We start from the raw sequence: 20,911 nt of genomic DNA on the forward strand, positions 1-20,911 counted from the left end.
CTTCGTTCCGAAATCTCATCTCCTTTCATTTTTTGAAGAAAGCTGCTACTATAGGTCGGAGAAGGCAATGGCACCCCACTCCAGTACTCTTACCTGGAAAATCCCATGGACGGAGGAGCCTGGTAGGCTGCAGTCCATGAGGTCACTAAGAGTCGGATATGACTGAGCGACTTCACTTTAACTTTTCACTTTCCTGCACTGGAGAAGGAAATGGTAACCCACTCCAGTATTCTTGCCTGGAGAATCCCAGGGACGGGGGAGCCTGGTGGGCTTCCACATGACTGAAGTGACTTAGCAGCAGCAGCAGCAGCTACTATAGGTTAAATCCTCCAAGAATGATGAACTCAATTACAGGCCTAGAGATGGATCTCTTATTTTAGCTAATAATAATGCAGGAACACTTTCTACTCAGGGCCCCTGGGGACAGTGCCATTGTTTTTGTTTTTGTGGGAATGATGGCTGACTCAGAAGTGAAGCAGGTGATTTATCTCAACGAGGTTTTTATTTGCCAACTTTGAAAAATGATTCAGAAATATACTTCTTGGGGAAAAAAAGTGAGTATAAAATTGTGTTTTGATTTCAGTAAAATAAAAATGCTCTGGGAAAGTGGCCTAAGGATATAAACTCACAATAGGGGATTTTCCAAGAGAGTCCTAATTTTAATAACATTCTCCTCTTTGGTCTCCATAATCACGTTCTTATTTGACAGTTCATGGGTCTTTTTCATTGTATTTCCGAAATCTGCTTGTTCTCCAGATGAAGAAATGTAAATATATTGAAAGTTTCAAGAAGCCCTTTTTCACCATTTGGATTTTTCATCTGAAGATACAATAACTTCAACACAATCCCAAATTCTCCCAAATTTTAATGACAATATATATGTCACTTAGGGATGCTCTCAACTGCAAAGAATAGAAAATGCAGTGCTCACTGCCGGGGTCCCATTCATTCTCTCTCCATCATTTGTTGATGTCACTCTTGTTTGCCACGTTGAGCTTGCAAGACGGCATCGCTGATGTCACACCTGCTTTCTGGGAAGTTATCTGGGCGCCAAGCAATTGGCTTCCTAAACCCCCAACTGTTTTGTTTCTTCCCCCAACCCCAGTAGATCTTTGTTTACTTCATTTCTTTGGCCAGAACTGTGTCTGTTTTGGCTTTCCCAACTCCAGCCCGCATAGAAAACGTGCCCTTCCGTGCCTGCTTCTTGCCTTACCAAGGTCATCGCAACTGTGGACTTTATTTATCCGTCTATTTAGCTGCGCAGAGTGTCACTTGCAGCATGTGCAGTCTAGTTCCCTGACCAGGGATGGCACTCGAGCCCCCTCCCTTGGGAGTGGGGAGTTTTAGCCACTGGACCAGCAGAGACTGTGTGTGTGTGTGTGTGTGTGTGTGTGGGCTCAGTCGTGTCTGACTCTCTGCAGCCCCGTGGCATGTAGCCCGCCAGGCTCCTCTGTCCCTGGAATTTTCCAGGCAAGGATACTGGGGCAGGTTGCCATTTTCTGCTCCAAGGGATCTTCCCAACCCAGGGGTGGAACTCAGGTCTCTTACATCTCCTGCATTGGCAGGCGGGTTCTTTACCACTAGCACCACCTGGGAAACCCACGAGGGACTTCAAATACCTCTAAATATTAATACAACAGAGAAGGCCTAGAATGCAAGCTTTTAATTGGTAAGTGCATCCTATGGAGAGTATTAAAATAGCAAAGCTCTTTCCACCATGAATTTGGGCCCCAGGTACTGCCTGACATCATAGCCAACGCATCCTAAAAGTTTTATAGTCGTGGGGTACTCAGGGGACGTTACAAACCAGCTTACATGGCAAAGTCTGCCTTTAGGGCTCAGCAGGGTTTCCATTGATCTTCAAGCTTTCTTGTACTTCCTGGTCAATGTCAATAGGTTGGGGACATTTTTAACGAAACACATAAATTACTACTCAAGGTCTTTGCTAAATTATTTATCGTTGTATGCATTTGCCTAATGGAAATTTTCACTTTGTGCTGAATTTCAAGATCCCCAGGGCTAATACTTCCCCTTTTAGGAAAAGGTTGCATTCTCTCATTGTTTATTACTCTCACAGACCCGTGGAAATTCAGAGTCAGAGCAGAGGCTCTGTGTAGACAGAGGGAAATGTTACAGAAGGTCTGAGTTGTTCTGAAAACAAATTACTGAAAATGTCAGGGCCCAGCGCTGAAGGGGCCTGCATGGTGAGGTGGCACCTCGCAGGCGCACGGATCCAAACACGGGTGTGTGACAAGTGGGCATGCAGAAAAAGAAAAGTTCATCAGAGACAGGCTTCTGCTCTCCCTGAAAGAGAATTAAAACGTTGAAAGACATCATCCTGGTGGAAGAGACTATTATATCACACCCCTCAGCGCCCCCTGCTGATCACATTGAGGAACTGCTTGACAATCAGGTGGTGTGGCTTTCCTGCTGTGACGGCAAGGTCGTTGCTCAGTCACTCAGTCGTGTCCGACTCTTTCACGACCCCATAGACTGTAGCCCGCCAGGCTCTTCTGTCCATACGATTTCCTACGCAAGAATACTGGAGTGGGTTGCCAAGGACAGGAAAGAAAATGAGAATTGCTTATCTGGCTTCCTAGACTTCTGTAAAAGCATCTCAGAGCATCTTTCTCCAAGTTTTCTCTCTCAGAAAAAGCCCTTGGTGAACGTAAAGTTGTTCTAGAATTTATTGCACTTGTTTATCAAGGGAAAATATCAGGTATACAGGGCAACACTTTATTAAGTCCGAAGAGGAAGTTTGCAGTTGTGGTCGATGTTTGGAATTTGCTAAACACAGAAAACAAATCTGCTTAGGAAAAGACAGTCTGGAACTTTTTCTGCTGATACTTTCCTGTGGAAAAAATCAAGACAAGCAGAAGAAGATAGGCCAGGCAGATCCACTTCCACAGACTGGCCATTTGCCCGTGATGCCAACTCATAGTGGTGTCTTCAGAACAACAGACCACTGTCCTCCTTTCTGCCCTTGGGTCTTCTCGAGTAAAGAATGCTCAGGTTATCTTGGCCTCTGGCAGAGTCTCTCTTTATACAGGCCAGCCGCACCTGGAGACATCTAGACATCTGGACAGAAGTTTAAAAAAAAAAATCAGACAATTTTAGAACTAAAACTAACTTGAAGACCAACTACCCTATTTTCAGAGGTGGAAAAAAAACAGGCTGAGAAGTGAAAACTGCCTTGCCGGGTCCTGCAGACGGACAGACAGACTGGTACAGAATCCTTCCTCCTCCCCCAGCCCTTATCTCTCCACGAGCAGTCTCACAAGGAACCTACAGAGGCGGTTTTAGGTTTCCAGCTGACTGGACTACCCAGAATTTCTCCAGTCACAAATTCCTTAAAGGATAGATAAAACGTAACAAGAATATATAATACACAGCTGAGTTCGCAAGAAAAGAGACACCAAAAACACAAAGGAGGAAACCAAGCCCCGGGACAGAGGATATGGCCACCCTTAGGGGTGTGCATGGACGTGTGGGAGCTGGAAACGCTCCCAGGTGTTTCAAATGTGAGGTGTTTTATCTGTACGCTTCCGTGCTAAGTTGCTTCAGTCGTGTCCAACCTTTTGCGACCCCATGGACTATACAGCCCACCAGGTTCCTTTGTACATGGGATTCTCTACGATAGAATACTGGAGTAGATTGCCATTTCCTCCTGCAGGGGATCTTCCCCACCCAGGGGTTGAACTCTCGTCTCCTGCATTGCAGGTGGATTCCTCACCGCTGACCCAGCAGGGAAGCCCATTTATCTGTGCAAGAAGGAGAGCAGACGCTGAGACCCATTCATACAGTGGGACCCTCCAAAGACCACATGTCAGTAACAGGGGCATTTGAAAATACTTATTGGCCCCGGTAAGGAGGACAGAGGAGTTTTACTTAGTTGGGGTCTATTTAAATTGATTGTATTGATAAAGATAGAATGAATGTTCTTTCTTATTCATTCTTTTATTTTATTTGTGTATTTGGCTGTGCCGGTTCTTGTGAATAACTGCAGCACGTGGAATCTTCGGTCTTCACTGTGGCACGCGGGACCTTTTAGTTGCAGCATGTGGGGTCTAGTTCCCAGACCAGGGATCTAACCCGGACTCTTGGCACTGGCAGCACGGAGACTTTCCTGGACCACCACGGAAGTGCCTTAAATGGGGTCTTAAGGAGAAAGAAATATCCTAAGAGCAATCAGGAGCCCAGGCCTGTGACACTGGGCAGGTGCAGAGCCTGAATTTTACCTTTTTCAGTGGTGAGCTGCTTAGAGTGCCTAGCAGGGACATGTACAAAAGTTTCCTGGAGGAGAACTTTACAACTCATCCCACCTGGGCTTCTTAATGACAAAAATGGATCATTAGTGAAGATGACCCCATAATAAAACATTACCAAAATAGATAAGGAATTGATGGAGCCTCCATGATAGACAATCAGCAGAATCAACCATGCTGAATGAAACAAAAAACAACCAAACCAGGCAAGATTAAACAAGCAAAAACCACACAGAACTATCTGGTAGAGACTATAAAGTAATACTGTAAATGATTCAGAGATGAAGGAATAGAAACCTAAGGAAATAACACTCTGCAAAAAAAAACTGGAAGATCTATGGCAAGAGATTGGATTAGTAATTTTTTAAATTCCCACAAAGCAAAGTTCAGACCTCAGTGGTTTCACTGGTAAATTCTACTAAACATTCAAAGAAAAATAAATACCAATTCTTCATAAACTCTTCCAAAAAATAGAAGATGAGGGAACACTTCCCAACTCCCTCTATAGTGCTGGCATTATCAAAATCAGTCTAAGACATCAGAAGAAAACAATACACCAGTATTCCCTATGAATGCAGACATAAGAGCCATCAACAAAATACTAGCAAACTGAATCCAGCAACAAAAAAGAAGTATTATATATCATGACTGAGTGGAAAATTTCCCAGGAATGCAAGGTGGATTCAACACATAAAAATCAACCATTGTTGATTATTTCACAGAATAAAGGTCAAAAAACACACGATCATCTCAATGGACACAGAAAAATCATTTGACAAAATCCAATGCCCTTTCATGATAATAACTTTCAACAGACTAGGAATAAAAGGGAATTTCCTCAATCTGATAACTTCTAGAACTAATGAACAAGTTGAACAATGTAGTGAGTTATAACATCAAATAACAAGAATCAATTACATGTCTGTATACTTACAATGAACGGTCTGAAAATGAAAAAGCAATTCCATTTACAATAGCATCCAAAAGAAAATACTTAAGGAATAAACTGAGCAAAGGAAGTAAACTTATACTCTGAAAGTCACAAAGCATTGTTTAAAGAAGAAAAACCTAAATAAATGGAAGGACACTCCGTGTTCATGGATCAGAAAATGTAATGTGGTTAAGATGGTAATGCTTCCCAAACTGATTGACAGAATCAATAAAAACCCTTATTAAAATCCTCAATGCTTTTCCTGCATAAACTGTTAAGCAAATCCTAAAACTGATATGGAAGTACAAGACACCCAGATACGGCTTCCCTAGTGGTCTGTTGGCTAAGAATCCACCTGTCAATGCAGGCGACACAGGTTCAATCCCTGGTCCAGGAAGATCCCACTGGCCACGGTGCAAGTAAGCGGCTGTGCCAGAACTTACTGAGCCAGCGCTCTAGATCCCGACAGCCGCAACTACTGAGCCCATGCGCTGCAGCTACTGAAGCCCGTCCGCCCAGAGCTCATGTGCCACAAGAGAAGCCACCGCAATAAGAAGCCCACGCACTGCAATGAAGAGTAGCCCCCGCTCGCCGCAACCAGAGAAAGTCCGCTTGCAGCCACAAAGACCCAGCACAGCCAAAAATTAAATAAATAAGCCTTTAAAAGAAAAAGACACCCAGAATAGCCAAAACCATCTTGAAAAAGATTAAAAAAAAACAAAGCATAAAAGACAAAATTAGAGGACTCACACTTCCTGATTTCAAAACTTACCACAAAGCTACAATAAGATAGGGTGGCAGTATAGTGGTAGGATAGAGCAATTGAGCAGAACTGAAAGTCAAGAAATAAACCCTTACAGTTTATCAAAGCCACTGGGGAAGCTGACAGTGGTGGTCAAGTGATTTTTTTACATGAGTGCCAAGACAATCCAATGGGGGAAAGAGTCATCTTTTCAGCCAATGGTGCTAGAACAACTGGATGTCCACAGGCTAAAGGATGAGGTTGGACCCTTTTGCTACACCTCAAAATTAACTCACAATGAATCCGTAGACCTAAAACTATAAAACTCTTAGAAGAAAATATCGGGGTAAATCTTTGTGACCTTAGTTAGGCAATGGTTCCTTAGATATGATACCATAATCAAACGCAACGAAAGGAAAAAATAGGTAAGTCTTAAAATTTTTTCGTGCTTCAAAGGACAATATCCAGGAAGCTAAAAGACAACCCACAGAAGAGTGGAATATAATTGTCAATCCATATAGCTGACAAGGGACTTGTACCCAGGGTATATAAAATATGGTGACAGCTCAGTAAGAAGACGAAATACATTCTGTTCATGCCAGTGCTTTGTTACCTATTGATAGCTGTGGAATCTAGAATCTGTATATTCTCTTCTAGACTTCAGACCCATGATTTGTTTTGCAGTGGTCTATTTTATTGGTTTTTTTTTTTAACTGAAGAAAGCAAACTCTGATGCAGCTGATTTCTCATGAAATGAAGAGCATCTTGGCTTTCTGATAAACTCATCCTCCTAACATTTACTGAGCAAAAGCTATGTGCCAGGGACTGGGCAGCCTGCAATGAACAAGTCAAAAATCAGCCTGCCCTTGGGGCACTGAAGGGTGTCTTAAGTTCTTCAGATGGGTTGTGGGTGGGAAGAGACAATCAACAAAAAGACTAGCTAGTGTCTTCATTTCCTGTTGCTGTTCAGTTGTTCAGTCGTGTCCAGCTCTTTGTGACTCCATGGACTGCAGCACACCAGGATTCCCTGTCCTTTACCAACCCCAAGTTTGCTCAAATTCATGTCCTTTGAGTAGATAATGCCATCCAACAATCTCATCCCAGGTCACAACCTTCTCCTCCTGCCCTCAATCTTTTCCAGCATCAGAGTCTTTTCCAATGAGTCAACTCTTCGCATCAGGTGGCCAAAATATTGGAGCTTCAGCTTCAGTATCAGTCCTTCCAATGTATATTCAGGGTTGATTTCCTTTAGGATTGACTGGTTTGCAGTCCAGGGGACTCTCAAGAGCGTTCTCCAGCACCAAGTTCGGAAACATCAGTTCTTTGGTGCTCAGCCTTCTTTATGGTCCAACTCTCACATCCGTACATGACTCCTAGCTCCTGTAACAAATACTACAAATTCAGTGGCCTAAAACTGTACACAGTTATTCTCCTGAAGTTCTGGGCAGATGTCTGAAAAGTCTTGGCTGAAACCAAGATGTCAGCAGGGCTACTGCCCTCTGGCCCTAGTTCCTCTGAAGGGAGAACCCACATACTTGCCTTTTCCAACTTCTAGTGGCCTCCTGTGTTTCTCAGCTTGTAGCCTCCTCATCCCTCTTTAAAGTACATCACTCCAGTCTCTTACATCATATTTCCTCCTCCTCCAGCTTCTCATGTGTCCCTCCTGTAAGGAATTTTGTGATGCTAACTGGTCCATCCAGAAAATCCCAAACAATCCCCTCCTCTCCAAACCCTTACCTTGATCATATTTGCAGAGTCCCATTTGTCATACAAAGTAGCACTGACACGTTCCTCCGAGGATTAGGGCTTGAACATCCTGGGGAATCTTTATTTTAGCCTACTATAGTGAGCAATAGGGCTTCCCCAGTGGCTTGCGCTAAATCCCTTCAGTCGTGTCTGACTCTGTGAGTCCATGGAATGTAGCCTGCCAGGCTCCTCTGTCCATGGGATTCTCTAGCTTAAGAACACTGGAGTGGGTTGCCATTTCCTTCTCCAGGGGATCTTCCTGACCCAGGGATGGAACCCGCTTCTCCTGCATTGGCAGGTAGGTTCTTTACCACTAGCCCCACCTGGGAAGCCCCTGTGGCTCAGTGGTAAAGAATCTACCTGCAGTGCAGGAGATGCAGGAGACACAGGTTCGACCCCTGGGTGGGGAAGATCCCCTGGAAGAGGGCATGGCAACCTATTCCAGTATTCTTGCCTGGCGAATCCCATGGACAGAGGAATCTGGCAGGCTACAGTCCATAGGCTTGCACAGAGTCGGACACGACTGAAGCGACTTAGCACAGCATGTAGCACAGCTAGCTAGTGGCAAGCACTATTAGAATTAAAACAGAATGCTGTGTTAGAGATGGCTTGGAATACTACTTCAGGTCAAGGAAGGTCCCTCTAGGCCGAGCTTCACATTTCCAGGAAATACTGTAGTGGGGAGAACATTCTAGACAGAGGAAACAGCAAGTGAAGAACTCTACAGCAGGGGAATTCCCCAGCAATCAATGGTTAGGACTCTGTCCTTTCACTGCAAATGACAGGGTTCAATCTCTGGTTGGGGAACTAAGGAAAAAAAAAATAAGGAAAAAACTCTACAGCAGAATCGATTTGGAATGGGGCAGGAGTCAGTGCTGTTTGCATTGGAAAGGTAAGGGAATTTTCAAGTCACATTTTCTTTTTCAAAATAAGAACACTTAAAGCCCCATCCCCTCTCTTGGTCTTTATCACGTGTGTGTGTGTTCTTTCTTGCATTTTTATTTTTAATTGAGGATAAGTGCTTTACAATGCTGTGCTGGTTTCTGTCACACATCAGCATTAGTCAGCCACAGGTATACATATGCCCCTCCCTCTTGAATCTCCCTCCCACCCCCCACCCCATCCCATCCCTCTAGGTTGTCACAGAATGTTGGGTTGAGCTCCCTGCATCATACAGCAAATTCTCTTGGTCTTTAAATGGGAATTTGCCCCAAACTGCTGTTATTGGCAGGGACCTCTTTGGTCACAAAACACAGTACAATCCTCGTGGACACCCCAGAGCGCCCATCAGGGCAGACAGCCCTTGGGCAGGCTGTAAGCTCAGCCACAGAAAGTTCAGAAGAAGAAGGCAGACACCCCAACACAAGAGCCTGTTTGGAGTGTGGCTTTCAGAATCTCATTGATACTGTCACCAGCAATTGCATCTTGCAACTTTCATTAACGTAAACAGGATTTTTGGTTATTTAAACTCAAATAGGAGCCAAGAGCGGAGAAGGCAATGGCAACCCACTCCAGTACTCTTCTTGCCTGGAAAATCCCATGGCCGGAGGAGCCTGGTAGGCTGCAGTCCATGGGGTTGCACAGAGTCAGACATGACTGAAGCGACTTAGTAGCAGCAGCAGCAGGAGCTAAACGAGAAAACCTTGGTTGTCTGCCCCTGGGGAGGTGTGGAGCTGATTTCCAGTGAGGCCAGGCCTGCTCTTCAGGCCTGGGTTCTGGGCAATTGGAGAGCAGCTACAGTGCTTTCTCAGCAGTTACAACTGGCTTCTCACCTTCTCCTGTGTCATCCCTTTCCATTGATTCACTTCACTTCACATTGAGCATCATTAAACCTCAGAACAACGAAGACTGTGGGTTTTCAAGTTTGCATGAAACCAACACACATACCTGAGGAGCCTAACATATGTGGATTTTTGAGGGTGTTCTCGTCTTTGTAGACTTATAGTACATTTGACTGTACTACAGCGTTCATTGCAGTCCTCCTTAAATTCTACTTCCTGCACTTGTTTTAAGGTCTTGAGTCAAGGCCAGTACACTTTGTACTTCACTATGGCCCTCAGCAGGGCGCCTGGCACAGAGCAGATAATCAATACTCATTTGTTCTTGGGGACTCAGCGGCACCAGTCCTAATATTGATACAGACCAAGAGCTGACCATTCTCTAAGACTTCTAAAGGAGCAACCAGGAAATTATTTCCATAAGGGAGATTTCATTAATATAGATATCTGTTAGAAGGTCTGCCTACACTTGTGAACGTGGCCCTTCGATCAGATTCCAGTCTCAACAAACAAACTGGGCCATCTGAGATGTGCTGGTTTTAAAGCAGTTTGTTAATTGCTGTCTCTTCCTAGCTGAGCTGTGGGGTGTTAAAGGTTAAGCCTCTGCTCTCTTTCTGGCTCCTCGGTTGACTGCCTTGCAGCAGAGGGTGAAATGATCCCATTCATCAGAAGGCCTGGAGGGAGGTTCTAACACAAAAGGTGACCGACCCGCAAAGTTAAGGAAGCGATTTTCAAGTTTAAATGAAAGCTGACAGACATCCTTGAAGAGCCCAGTACGCTGATAATGGTAAGGTCATCAGTTCACTCAATATGGCAAATAAGACCCACCAGGCAAATCTCATGAGTCAGATGCTGGAAATCTGTTGAGGAGAGGTAGCTGCTTCCACCGCCCAAAACCTAAGGGCTCCAACACCCAAGGATCCATTACCTTTTGGTTCTCAATCACAGTACGCTTTATAGCTTGCAAAACACGATGACCTTGTCCTGGAATCCAAGTGGCTGATTCTGTCCTAAATCTAGCTGCATCTCATGCTTTCATATTCCCATCTAGGCCAACACAGTGCTTTCTTTGTGTATGTTTCCCAGTGAATTTTATAACGGGAGCATTTAGAAGCTTCATCATAGCCCATAAAAGATGAAATTCCACCCAGATAGAAGTTTTTTAGATACAGAAGATCTCCTGCTCTGGCTGGGTGAGGATCTCAGATACCAAGTAGTGTTTCAGGCTGGGAGAAGCCTGTTTGGGGTCCTCAGGCTGGGGTTGAGGTGGAGATAGAACAGGGAGCTTCAGGAGCCGCCCTAAGGAAGAGTATTACCTCCACTATACCTGCATTCACTGCTGCTGCTAAGTCGTTTCAGTCGTGTCCGACTCTGTGTGACCCCATAGACGCCGGCCCACCAGGCTCCCCCTTCCCTGGAATTCTCCAGGCAAGAGTACTGGAGTGGGGTGCCATTGCCTTCTCCAACCTATAGTAGTAGTGAACCTGTGTTCATTAGGGGCTTCTAAATCTTTTAACGATCTTGACTAGCACGGTTACATTGCACTAATTTAAAAGTCCTTTTTAAATCTAAGTTTGAAAACGTACTGCCATTTCTGTAACCAGACCGTGGCATTTTATTGATTTTTTTCACATTATCAGGAACTTCCAAAAAGGATTGCAAGCGGCTGCCCCTTTCCCCCATCTATGAGAGCCTTTGTCCTGAGGTCCCTCAGATCTCTGAGGTCGGGGATACGGGAGGGCAGGAAGGGGTCAAGAAGGGAAATGAGTACAGCTGGGGGACACAGCACCCGCGGAGAACGTGGGCGTCAGGGCCCCTGTCGCCAGCACTGCGAGGGGCACTAGAGAGCTCTAGGGCCACAGAGGTGTGACCGCCTACGGTGCGGGCTGAAAGCGGAACAGCTTCTCGAGCCCGCCATGGACCCCTCACGCGGTCGGGGTCCCAGCTTTCCAGCGCCTCAGGTGGAGACGCCCCGCCCACTTGGCCTGGGGCGCCTCCGCCCCGCCCACACGGGGCTCACTGCCCCGCCCACCACGGCTCGGCCCGCCTCCTCCCCACCGCCCAGGGCGCCTCAGGTGGGGCCGCCCCGCCCGCCCGGCCGCCCCGCCTCGCGGCCGCCCCGCCCACCCCGCCCGCCTCAGGTGGGGCCGCGGGGCCCGCCCTGCCCGCTCCGGCCGAGTCTGGCCGAGTTTCCTCAGCTCCTCGCCGGCGGCCGCGTCAGTAGCGCTTCAAGTTTTGACGTTTTGGCCGCCGGGTCGCGCGACTTGCACTTCCCGGCCGACAGCTGTGGAAGCAGCCGACGCTTGAGGGCCCCTCAGCCGCGCCCCGGCGCTTCACAGCCGCCCAGGGTCGGGCGGCCACGAGGCCCGGCCGCGTCCTCCCGCGTTCGCCCGCCCGGCGGCTGCAGCCATGTCGCGGGGGCCGGAGGAGGTGAACCGGCTCACCGAGAGCACCTACCGGGTAAGCGGGCCCGGGACCCTGGGGGAGCCGGGGTTCGAGGGCGGGAGATGCGGGGACTGGGGAGTGGGGGGCCGGGGGTTCGGGGGCGAAGAGGCTGGGACCGTGGGGGCGTCGGGGTTTGAGGGCGGAAGACTGGGGCTCCAGGGTTCGAGGCTGGGGGTGCGGGGAGAGGTCCGGAGCCTTGGGGGAGCCGGGGTTCGGGGTTCGAGGCCGGGGAAGCGGGGACGCCCCGCCGGCGGCCGGCAGTCCTCGCCCGGGGGAACGGTCGGGATCCTTCACCTTCGAGGTGAGGAGGGGACTTTACACGGGAATGTCCTCCCCTCCCCCTCCTTTCTTTACCCGGTCCCCTCCTCTCCCTCCCGGCGCAGGAGACGCCCGGCAAATTACACATTTCACAACCAAACGTCTTCGGGGCGGGAGGGTCCTGTGTCGCCCCTGGGGCGCGTCTTCCCCACATCTTCCCCTCGGGGTCGGTGGCCTCGCCGGTGCGGCTGCGGCGCATGACTTCTCGGAGAGCCGAGCTTGAGTTTCCTCCGAGAATGCAGGGGGAAACTCCCAGGTAATTAGCCAGCGCCAGGTGAGCGGGGCTCGGCCCTGGGGCCTGCGGGGGGCGCCACCGGCCCCAGAACTTCACTGGGAAGGTTTGAGACTCGCTCCCTCCTAGAGACCCTGCCTCACTCAGCTTTACGTTCAATTTGGCTTTCAGATATCGATTATTTGGGGGAGGTTAATGGGAGTCTAAGAACGTCCGAGGTTTGAATAAAGTTGACCCAACCTTAAGCAATGCGTTGATGGTCATTCTCTTAACTTGCACTTATTACGAGAGAATGTTTTCAGAAACACAGATTTAGGATTAGTGGCCAGTTTAGTAAGTTTAAGTACGTATAAATGAATTCCAGTTTGAAATAAGATATGTGTTTAATCATCTGCTATTAATAGAACACAAAACAACTTTTGTTTTAATTCGGCTTAGGCTCATGGAACCCAAGTTCTCCGAATGCATTTGTAGCCATTTTTAAGACCCACAGTTGGGTCATTTGTATAGATTACTTTTTTTTTTTTTTTTAACCCTAAAATTTAGTTCCTAGATTTGCGATTGAATTTGCAAGTGAATTCCTGAAATCAGAGAGGTTTATTGACTTTTGTTGGGTAAGAATAAAAGCATGAAAATAGGTTCATAATCCTTTGTTCAAAAGACTGGTTCCCTTTGTTTGAATACACAAGTCCTGTCACATATGGACTATACTGCATTCACACTAAACACAGTAGATACAGTTGTCATAGCATTCTCAGCTAAGTAACCGTGACCAAAATCTGGTCCTTATTCATGTTTCCTTAGAAGAAGGCAGGTTTTAGAAATCCCAGAAATTTGAACGTTAAGATTTTACCTTTCTGTTGAGATTGTTTAGATGATCCTGAAGATGGTGGGGGTAGGAATGTGTGGGCTGTTGACTGTGTTAATATCATGTTGTTACTCTTCGACTTGGGAGTTGTGGCTATTCTGATGACTGTCAATAAAGGACAGTAAAACTGTACGTTATTGAGGAAAGGAGATCATTGCAAATTTGAGTAGAATTGCACACACACACACACACACACCCCTGCCCCCGCGCCTCCAAGACACAGGCTGGTATATCTTTCCAATCTGAGATGAGATATGACTCAGGCATCTAATCCTGAAGTCACTCTTCTCTGCTTTTTCTCCCAGTTCTTCTTCACTGTCACTTTTAGTGGTGACTCAGCAGAGGGGCTGTGCTCAAGTGAATTACAATCCCACAGATATCAATTTTGCATTACCCAAAGAACTGAGGCAAGAGGAAGAAGGTGTGGATTTCATAGTTTGGGTTATGCATGTTTATCGGCACTGTTGCTTAGTCGCTAAGTTTTGTTCAACTCTTTGTGACCCCATGGACTGTAGCCCACCAGGCTCCTCTGTCCATAGGATTCCCCAGGCAAGAATACTGAAATGGGTTGCCATTTCCTTCTCCGTAAAACATTGTAAATCATTTTTGTATTTTGAAAGGCTGTGATACCCTGACGATCAGAGACCTGTACGTTATTGCTTTCCATTCCCAGGTGTCTTAAAACATACTAAAAGCTCACAGATGTTTATTGACTGACTTTAATCACCATTTCCTCGTTAATGTTTTAGGGTCAGGTTTAGGTTGGGATGGCGGGATAATAATTTACAGCCCCAGACAGCAAGTTTATATATAATCTATAAAGTGAATGCCACTAGCTCATGCCTTGACTATGATAGAAATGCACAGTGAAATTTCACAGATCTGATTGAAAGCCCATCATCTTTTCACCACCTCCTCTTCAGGTTCTTCCTCCCCCAAACCCCTCAAAACCAAACCTGAAAACAATTTAAGTTTAATATGGTAAGAATCTCCCAGCAATGTGGATGAACCTGGAAGAGATCTTGATGTTACCTGGCAAGTTAGAATGTTTTACTAATAGAAATGCAGTCTAACCAGGTGCATTTACAAATGCCGCCTACAAATGAGATTTTATGACTCGCATGGGTTTTGATGTTTTTTAATACTCAAATTTCTTTAACTTTGAAATAAAGGAATAAATTCTTTAGAGAAAAAGGGGGGTTTTGAAGTAGTGTGATCCTCTGTATGCAGTATCAAATATCTTTAAATATTTATTTAAGCATTTGCTGAGTTTTTTTCAATGTGTACTTAGACAAATGGTTACCAGAGAACCATACTAAATCCCAGGAGGATGTGTGTTTTACGACCTTACGAGCAAATGGCAGGATAGTAAGCCCCAAAACGTCAGGTAGTGTCACTGGTGCTAATTAGAATTAAGCCAAAGATCCCTCCCCACACTTCAGTCTATATGACACCCATAATTTCCCTCAGCAGCTTGCTTGTGATTTGGCATGGGTTTTCTGATGAATGCATGCTTTAGTGGTACAAGGAAGAAGTAAAGTTTAAAAAACAAAAACCCTTAATTAAAAGTAACCACACACACACCGAAGTAACCACAGCCTTGCTGGAAGTTAGACCTGTTGGTCTGAGGAAGTTAAGGAGGACTGGATGTGATGTCACCCCTCCATTAATCTTGCTGAAGCAGCAGTGATGGGGGGAGGGACACAGAGGTCTTTGTTTAAATGTCACCTCCTCCGAGTTCCACTCAGCTTTAAAATTGAAGACAACCCCATCCGTCTCCCAGCGACCCCCACACTCACACCTGTAGTGCTCACTGCCTTAGTATATATTGTTGTTCAGTTGCTAAGCCTTGTCTGACTCTTTTGTGACCCCATGGACTATAGGCCACCAGGCTCCTCTGTCCACGGGATTTCCCAGGCAAGAATACTAGCATGGGTAGCCCTTTCCTTCTCCAGGTCATCTTCCTGATCAAACCCGAGTCTCCTGCATTGGCAGACAGATTCTTTCCCACTGAGCCCCCAGGGAAACCCTTAGCATATAATATATATTTATTTATCATGTATGTTTATCTCTACTCCAGCTCAAATGTGAGCTCCCAAAGGAAAGAAGCTTTGTTTGGCTCTGAGCACCTAGCACACAGTTCCTGGCACCTAACAGGTGTACATACTTGATGAAGAAATGAGCCTTTAACTAATTTAGTAAGCTCCTGTCCTGTGCCAGGCTCCCCCCTCCCTCCCTTGACACTTCATAGAGCATTTGTTTCATTCTAATTACACATCAGCCCTCTAGGTGGGCCTGTTTATTTACTGTTGAGAAAGTGAGGCCCAAAGTCTGAGATATCAGTGCCCACAGGCCAGTTCCCCTGCCAGCCTCCATCCCCATTCCTTGGTATAGGAATTTAGTTTGTGGTAGCCAACAAATGTGCAAACCAGTTACATTTTCATACTTTGGTGCCTAAGGTGTCACCCAAAGTTTGTTGTGCTAACTCATCAGCAGCAGCATATTGTGAACAAACCTTCAGGTAAGAAAATGAGGGACTTTGGTTCTTTCACTGGGTAAAGCAAGCAGTCTACACCTGTGTGCTCAGTTTTGCTTGTGTAATGGTGGCTTATTTTCTTAGCTTGGGTTTAAGTGGGGATGTTTCAGTGAAAGTCCTGCCTGGTTGGCTTCCATTGTGGCCTGTGGCATATAGATCTAGCCTTTGAAGCTGGTGGTTCAGACAGTAAAGAATCTACCTTCAATTCAGGAGACCCAGGTTCGATCCCTGGGTCGGGAAGATCCCCTGGAGAAGGAAATGGCTACCCACTCCAGTATTCTTGCCTGGAGAATCCCATGGACCAGAGCCTGGTGGGCTATGGTCCATGGGGTCACGAAGTCGGATGCGACTGAGCAACTAACACTTTCACTTTTTTTTTTGGAAGCTTTTGGTCGCTGTTTATGTTTATGGCCATTGCTGTGTTGGCTGCTTGGTATCTTCATCTGTTCCCATAACACTGCTTGCTTCAGGTATGCTGAAGATAAAATAGCATCTGCAGAAGCTTAGACAATTTGGGCTCCATGATGACTAAAAAAGGGAATTGTAAGAATAAGGTGCCAGGTAGCAGAAAGGGTTGCCAGGTATCAAATATTAAACCGCACAGCCCAGTGTTATAACATCTTGTCTGTAAACACAAAGCCAAATAATGAGTGTCTTTTCCTGTCATAACATCTCTCTTTTTTTTTTTTTAATTTTTTTTTTCATAACATCTTTTCTTGATTGGAAAGAGGTTTTAGAACTATGATAACATTACTGTGCGGACAGAGCAGCATCCTTTATTAACAAGGCTGGGGCCACTCAGACTTGTGACACCATGCACAAGTTCCAGGTTGCCTCTGACTTTACATGTATGATGTTATTCCAGGCTTGGGTGTCAGTTCTTACCCTGCACTTCTGTCATAATGAACTGCACACAGACCTGCAGGGGAGACTGATGAGTGTGCAGTTGCAACCATTTGGATTGCTTTTTCCCCTCAGAATTCCACACAGCTATTTATTCTATTCAAATGTAAACTCATTATAAAAGCAACACAAATATTCGTTGAACTTACCTATTTACATTTGGAAATACATTTTTATTTCTAAACCTTTATTTTTTATTTTTACTGAAGTACAGTTAAAGATTTACAGTGTGTTAATGTCTACTGTATAGCAGTGATTCAGTTATATATATATGTACATTCTTTTTTAAGATCCTTTTCCATTATGGTTCACAGGATATTGAACATAGTCCCCTATGCTGTACAGTAGGACCTTGTTGTTTAGTGGGACCTAAAACTTTTTATTGAACTTTAATCTACATACTGAAAGGTTTGCTTAGGCTTTTATAGCTCACTGAATTGTCACAAACTGAACCCACATGTGTAACCAGCACCCAGATCAAGAAGTAGACCGTGACCAGCCCCCGAAGCCCCTCTCATGCCCCCTTCCAGCCATTGTACCCACTCCAGGATAGCTACTCTCCTAACTTATAGCAGCACAGGCTAGTTTGGCTTATCTTGTCTGCCTCCTTTCACTCAATATGTTCTTTGGATCCATCCATCCATATCATAGCAGTAGTTGCCATTAGTTTTTCTTTCACTGTGTAGTATTACAAGGTGTGACTGTATCACAGTCTGTTCTTCTTTGAGGGGTGTTTGGATTGTTTTCAGACAACTCAAGGATATTATGAATAGTACGAGTCTGGTGGGCATAGGCCCTCATTTCTCTTGGGTGTCTACACAGAGGAGTGGAGTTCCCGGATTATCAGGTATTTAAATATTTATTCAGCTTTGGCAGAAACTGCTAAGCTGTCTGCCAAAGTGGTTGCATCCGTTTACATTCCCACCAGAAGTGTGTGAGAGTTCCGGTTGGTTGCTCTACAACCTCACCAACAGTTGATATTTTCCTTCCTTTTCATTTTGGCGGCTCTGATGGGTATATGCAAAAGTTAAAGAAAAAATAAATTCAAGGTGAAACAGTTTGCCCCAGGCTTGCTGGTTGGAGGTCTGTAACCGCAGCAGGAACGCCATCTCCCTGGGGGATTCGAAGACAGACTCAAAGACAGAATAGAGACATAGGGATCAGATGCCTGAGAGAGGCATCAGTGGTAGTGTTCAGTAGAATAAAAGATAAATTTCAGTTTATGGACTCTCAGACTCTCATAGCTGAACACATCAAAAGGTTTTCTTGTGGGCTCAGGCCCGTGGCACCGGCAGGATGGACAAGTGTTGCAGTCTTCATACTGCCAGGAAGCTCCGTAGTCACCGACGAGACCACAAGTGGCGTGATGAACAGTACAAGAAAGCCCATTTGGGCACAGCCCTGAAGGCCAGCCCTTTTGGCGGCACTTTCATGCCAAGGGAATTGTGCTCAAAAAAATAGGAGTTGAAGCCAAACAGCCAAATTCTTCCATCAAGAAGTGTGTCAGGGTTCAGCTAATCAAGAATGGCCAAAAAAAAAACGGCTTTTTTACCCAATGATGGTTGCTTGAATTTTATTGAGGAAAATGATGAAGTTCTGGTTGCTGGATATGGTTGCAAACAAATGTCATGTTGGTGACATTTCTGGAATCCTTTTTAAGGTTGTCAAAATAGCCAGTGTCTCACTTTTGCCTTAATACAAAGGCAAGAAGGAAAGACCAAGATAATAAATTTTGGTGACGAAAGCACAGTAGTAATAAATTCTCATATACCAAAAAAAAAAAAAAAGTTTTCTTGTGTAAGAGGTTTGGGAGGCATAGATGAACCATAATTAAATGAACTAGACTGCTGGGGGTATAGAATCAGAGTTATTTGAACTTTCTAGTTAATTGAGTATTAAGAGTTATGACCAACGAAGATCATGGCATCCTGTCCCGTCACTTCATGGGAAATAGATGGGGAAACAGTGGAAACAGTGTCAGACTTTATTTTTCTGGGCTCCAAAATCACTACAGACGGTGACTGCAGCCATGAAATTAAAAGGCGCTTACTCCTTGGAAGGAAAGTTATGACCAACCTAGATAGCATAATCAAAAGCAGAGACATTACTTTGCCAACAAAGATTCGTCTAGTCAAGGCTATGGTTTTTCCTGTGGTCATGTATGGATGTGAGAGTTGGACTGTGAAGAAGGCTGAGCGCCGAAGAATGGATGCTTTTGAACTGTGGTGTTGGAGAAGACTCTTGAGAGTCCCTTGGACTGCAAGGAGATCCAGCCAGTCCATTCTAAAGGAGATCAGTCCTGGGTGTTCATTGGAAGGACTGATGTTGAAGCTGAAACTCCAGTACTTTGGTCACCTGATGCGAAGAGTTGACTCATTTGAAAAGACCCTGATGCTGGGAAAAATTGAAGGCAGGAGGAGAAGGGGACGATAGAGGATGAGATGGTTGGATGGCATCACCGACTCAATGGACATGGGTTTCGGTAAACTCTGGGAGTTGGTGATAGACAGGGAGGCCTGGTGTGCTGTGGTTCATGGGGTCGCAAAGAGTTGGATATGACTGAGCGACTGAACTGAACTTTTCCTTTCTGTGTGACTTTTCTTAAAAACATACTTTACTGTTACAGGCACAATAGATTAGTTTTTAAAAGCATTTCAGTGAGTTACAGCTAAGAGGCTTCAAGACTAGAAAGGAAATGTTATTTTTAATTTGGGTCTTCTCCACACTAGATTGTTCATGCTTGAGAACAAGTCCCCCAGATTAAACATCTCTGCATTTCCCACAGTTATCCATGTTTTATTTATTTGTGTGTGCTGGTTTTAATCTTAGAGGCTCTTGAAAACTGATATTTTTATATAGATATATATAGAAATAATATAGAAAGTATTGGGGAAAAAAACTATATTTTACTGAGACCAGAGGATTTCCAAAATTTCTGTGGATATTTACACTTAAAGTAAGTTAGCCAGAATCCCACACTACTAACTCGTACTGTCACTCTTTCAGATATTTTTCAGTGCATCTTTCCATGTCAGTCAGTATTGTGTGCTTCATCATTTCGAGGACTCTCCATTCTTCGTCAGAATTTATTCATCCACCTGCCTCTTCTTGGATGTTAGGTCGTTGCCAATACCTTGCTATTAAAGTACTGCTGTGAACACCATTGTAGGTGAAACTTGCACGAATCTGGGATCTTTTCCTTAAGCTAAATCCCCTGCAGGAGTTTGAGGGAGGGGTAGTCAACATATTTGCTATACATTGCAAAATGCCCTCCAGAAAACATCCCAGGCCATGCTGTAATCTGGTTGTGTGAGAATGTACCTTTCCTGAACCTCAACCAAGTAAGTAGATGTTTTAAAATGGCTTCCTTTATATATACATATCATATATATATACATATGATATGTATATATCCCATAGAGAGTTTTTAAAAAAAAAATAGTAAAACATGTATAAAACCTATAACAGGGTAGTTTGTGGACGTTGGCCGGGAAAACACCCGATATTTCATGTCTGGCAGTCATGGGTGTAATTTCCCCTATAAACTTTGTACTTGATATGTCTGCAGTAATTACAGCTCTGCAGCCCTTGAGGCCTATATACTTTTGTTCTTACTTTCCTCAGCCTTGATTTTATCATTCTCTTTACATTTTCCAGACATTGAGTCTGTCTTTCTGGTTTATCATTATTTTAAGGACTGTGTTCTGGTTATAACTCAAATCTTGTGGATAAAGGTGAGACTTGTGGAAATGAGGTGAAATGTTGTTGGTTTCTCTCTCCTTCGAAAATAAATGAAAAATATCACGAGAATGTGTTCCCAATCCAGAGAGCAAACTTTAAAAAAAAAAAAAAGCATCCCTCGGAGATGTAAGGGATTGCTCACAGCACGGCTCAGAGCTATGTGCTGAGAAAGAACAGCTGGTGAGTGAGGGTGCCCTTATGTTTGTTGCTTAAAATGGTTTTATTTGTGTGGTACGTTGGAGGTTAAAAGTCCCTGCTGCTGCTGCTGCTAAGTTGCTTCAGTCGTGTCCGACTCTGTGCGACCCCATAGACGGCAGCCCACCGGGCTCCACCGTCCCTGGGATTCATAAAAGTCCCTAAACGGTAGCAATTCCTTCACTAAAATACGAAAGGATCAGTTCAGTTC

At 45.0% G+C, this 20,911-nt stretch overlaps 1 protein-coding gene and 1 pseudogene across 1 annotated transcript in view; both read left to right on the forward strand.

Moving 5' to 3' along the window:
- Positions 1–11,599: 11,599 nt before the first annotated feature.
- BAIAP2L1 (BAR/IMD domain containing adaptor protein 2 like 1) overlaps positions 11,600–20,911 on the forward strand; it is an 80,286-nt gene continuing 70,974 nt past the window's right edge. Inside the window, exon 1 of the mRNA XM_019987908.2 lies at positions 11,600–11,922. Coding sequence (XP_019843467.2) covers positions 11,872–11,922 — 51 coding nt within the window. The 5' untranslated portion in view covers positions 11,600–11,871. The remainder of the gene's footprint in view (positions 11,923–20,911) is intronic.
- LOC139179769 (small ribosomal subunit protein uS12 pseudogene) lies at positions 12,158–20,211 on the forward strand (annotated as a pseudogene).

Source organism: Bos indicus, chromosome 25 (assembly GCF_029378745.1).
Source record: "Bos indicus isolate NIAB-ARS_2022 breed Sahiwal x Tharparkar chromosome 25, NIAB-ARS_B.indTharparkar_mat_pri_1.0, whole genome shotgun sequence".
In the NCBI taxonomy this organism is placed as follows: Eukaryota; Metazoa; Chordata; class Mammalia; order Artiodactyla; family Bovidae; genus Bos; species Bos indicus.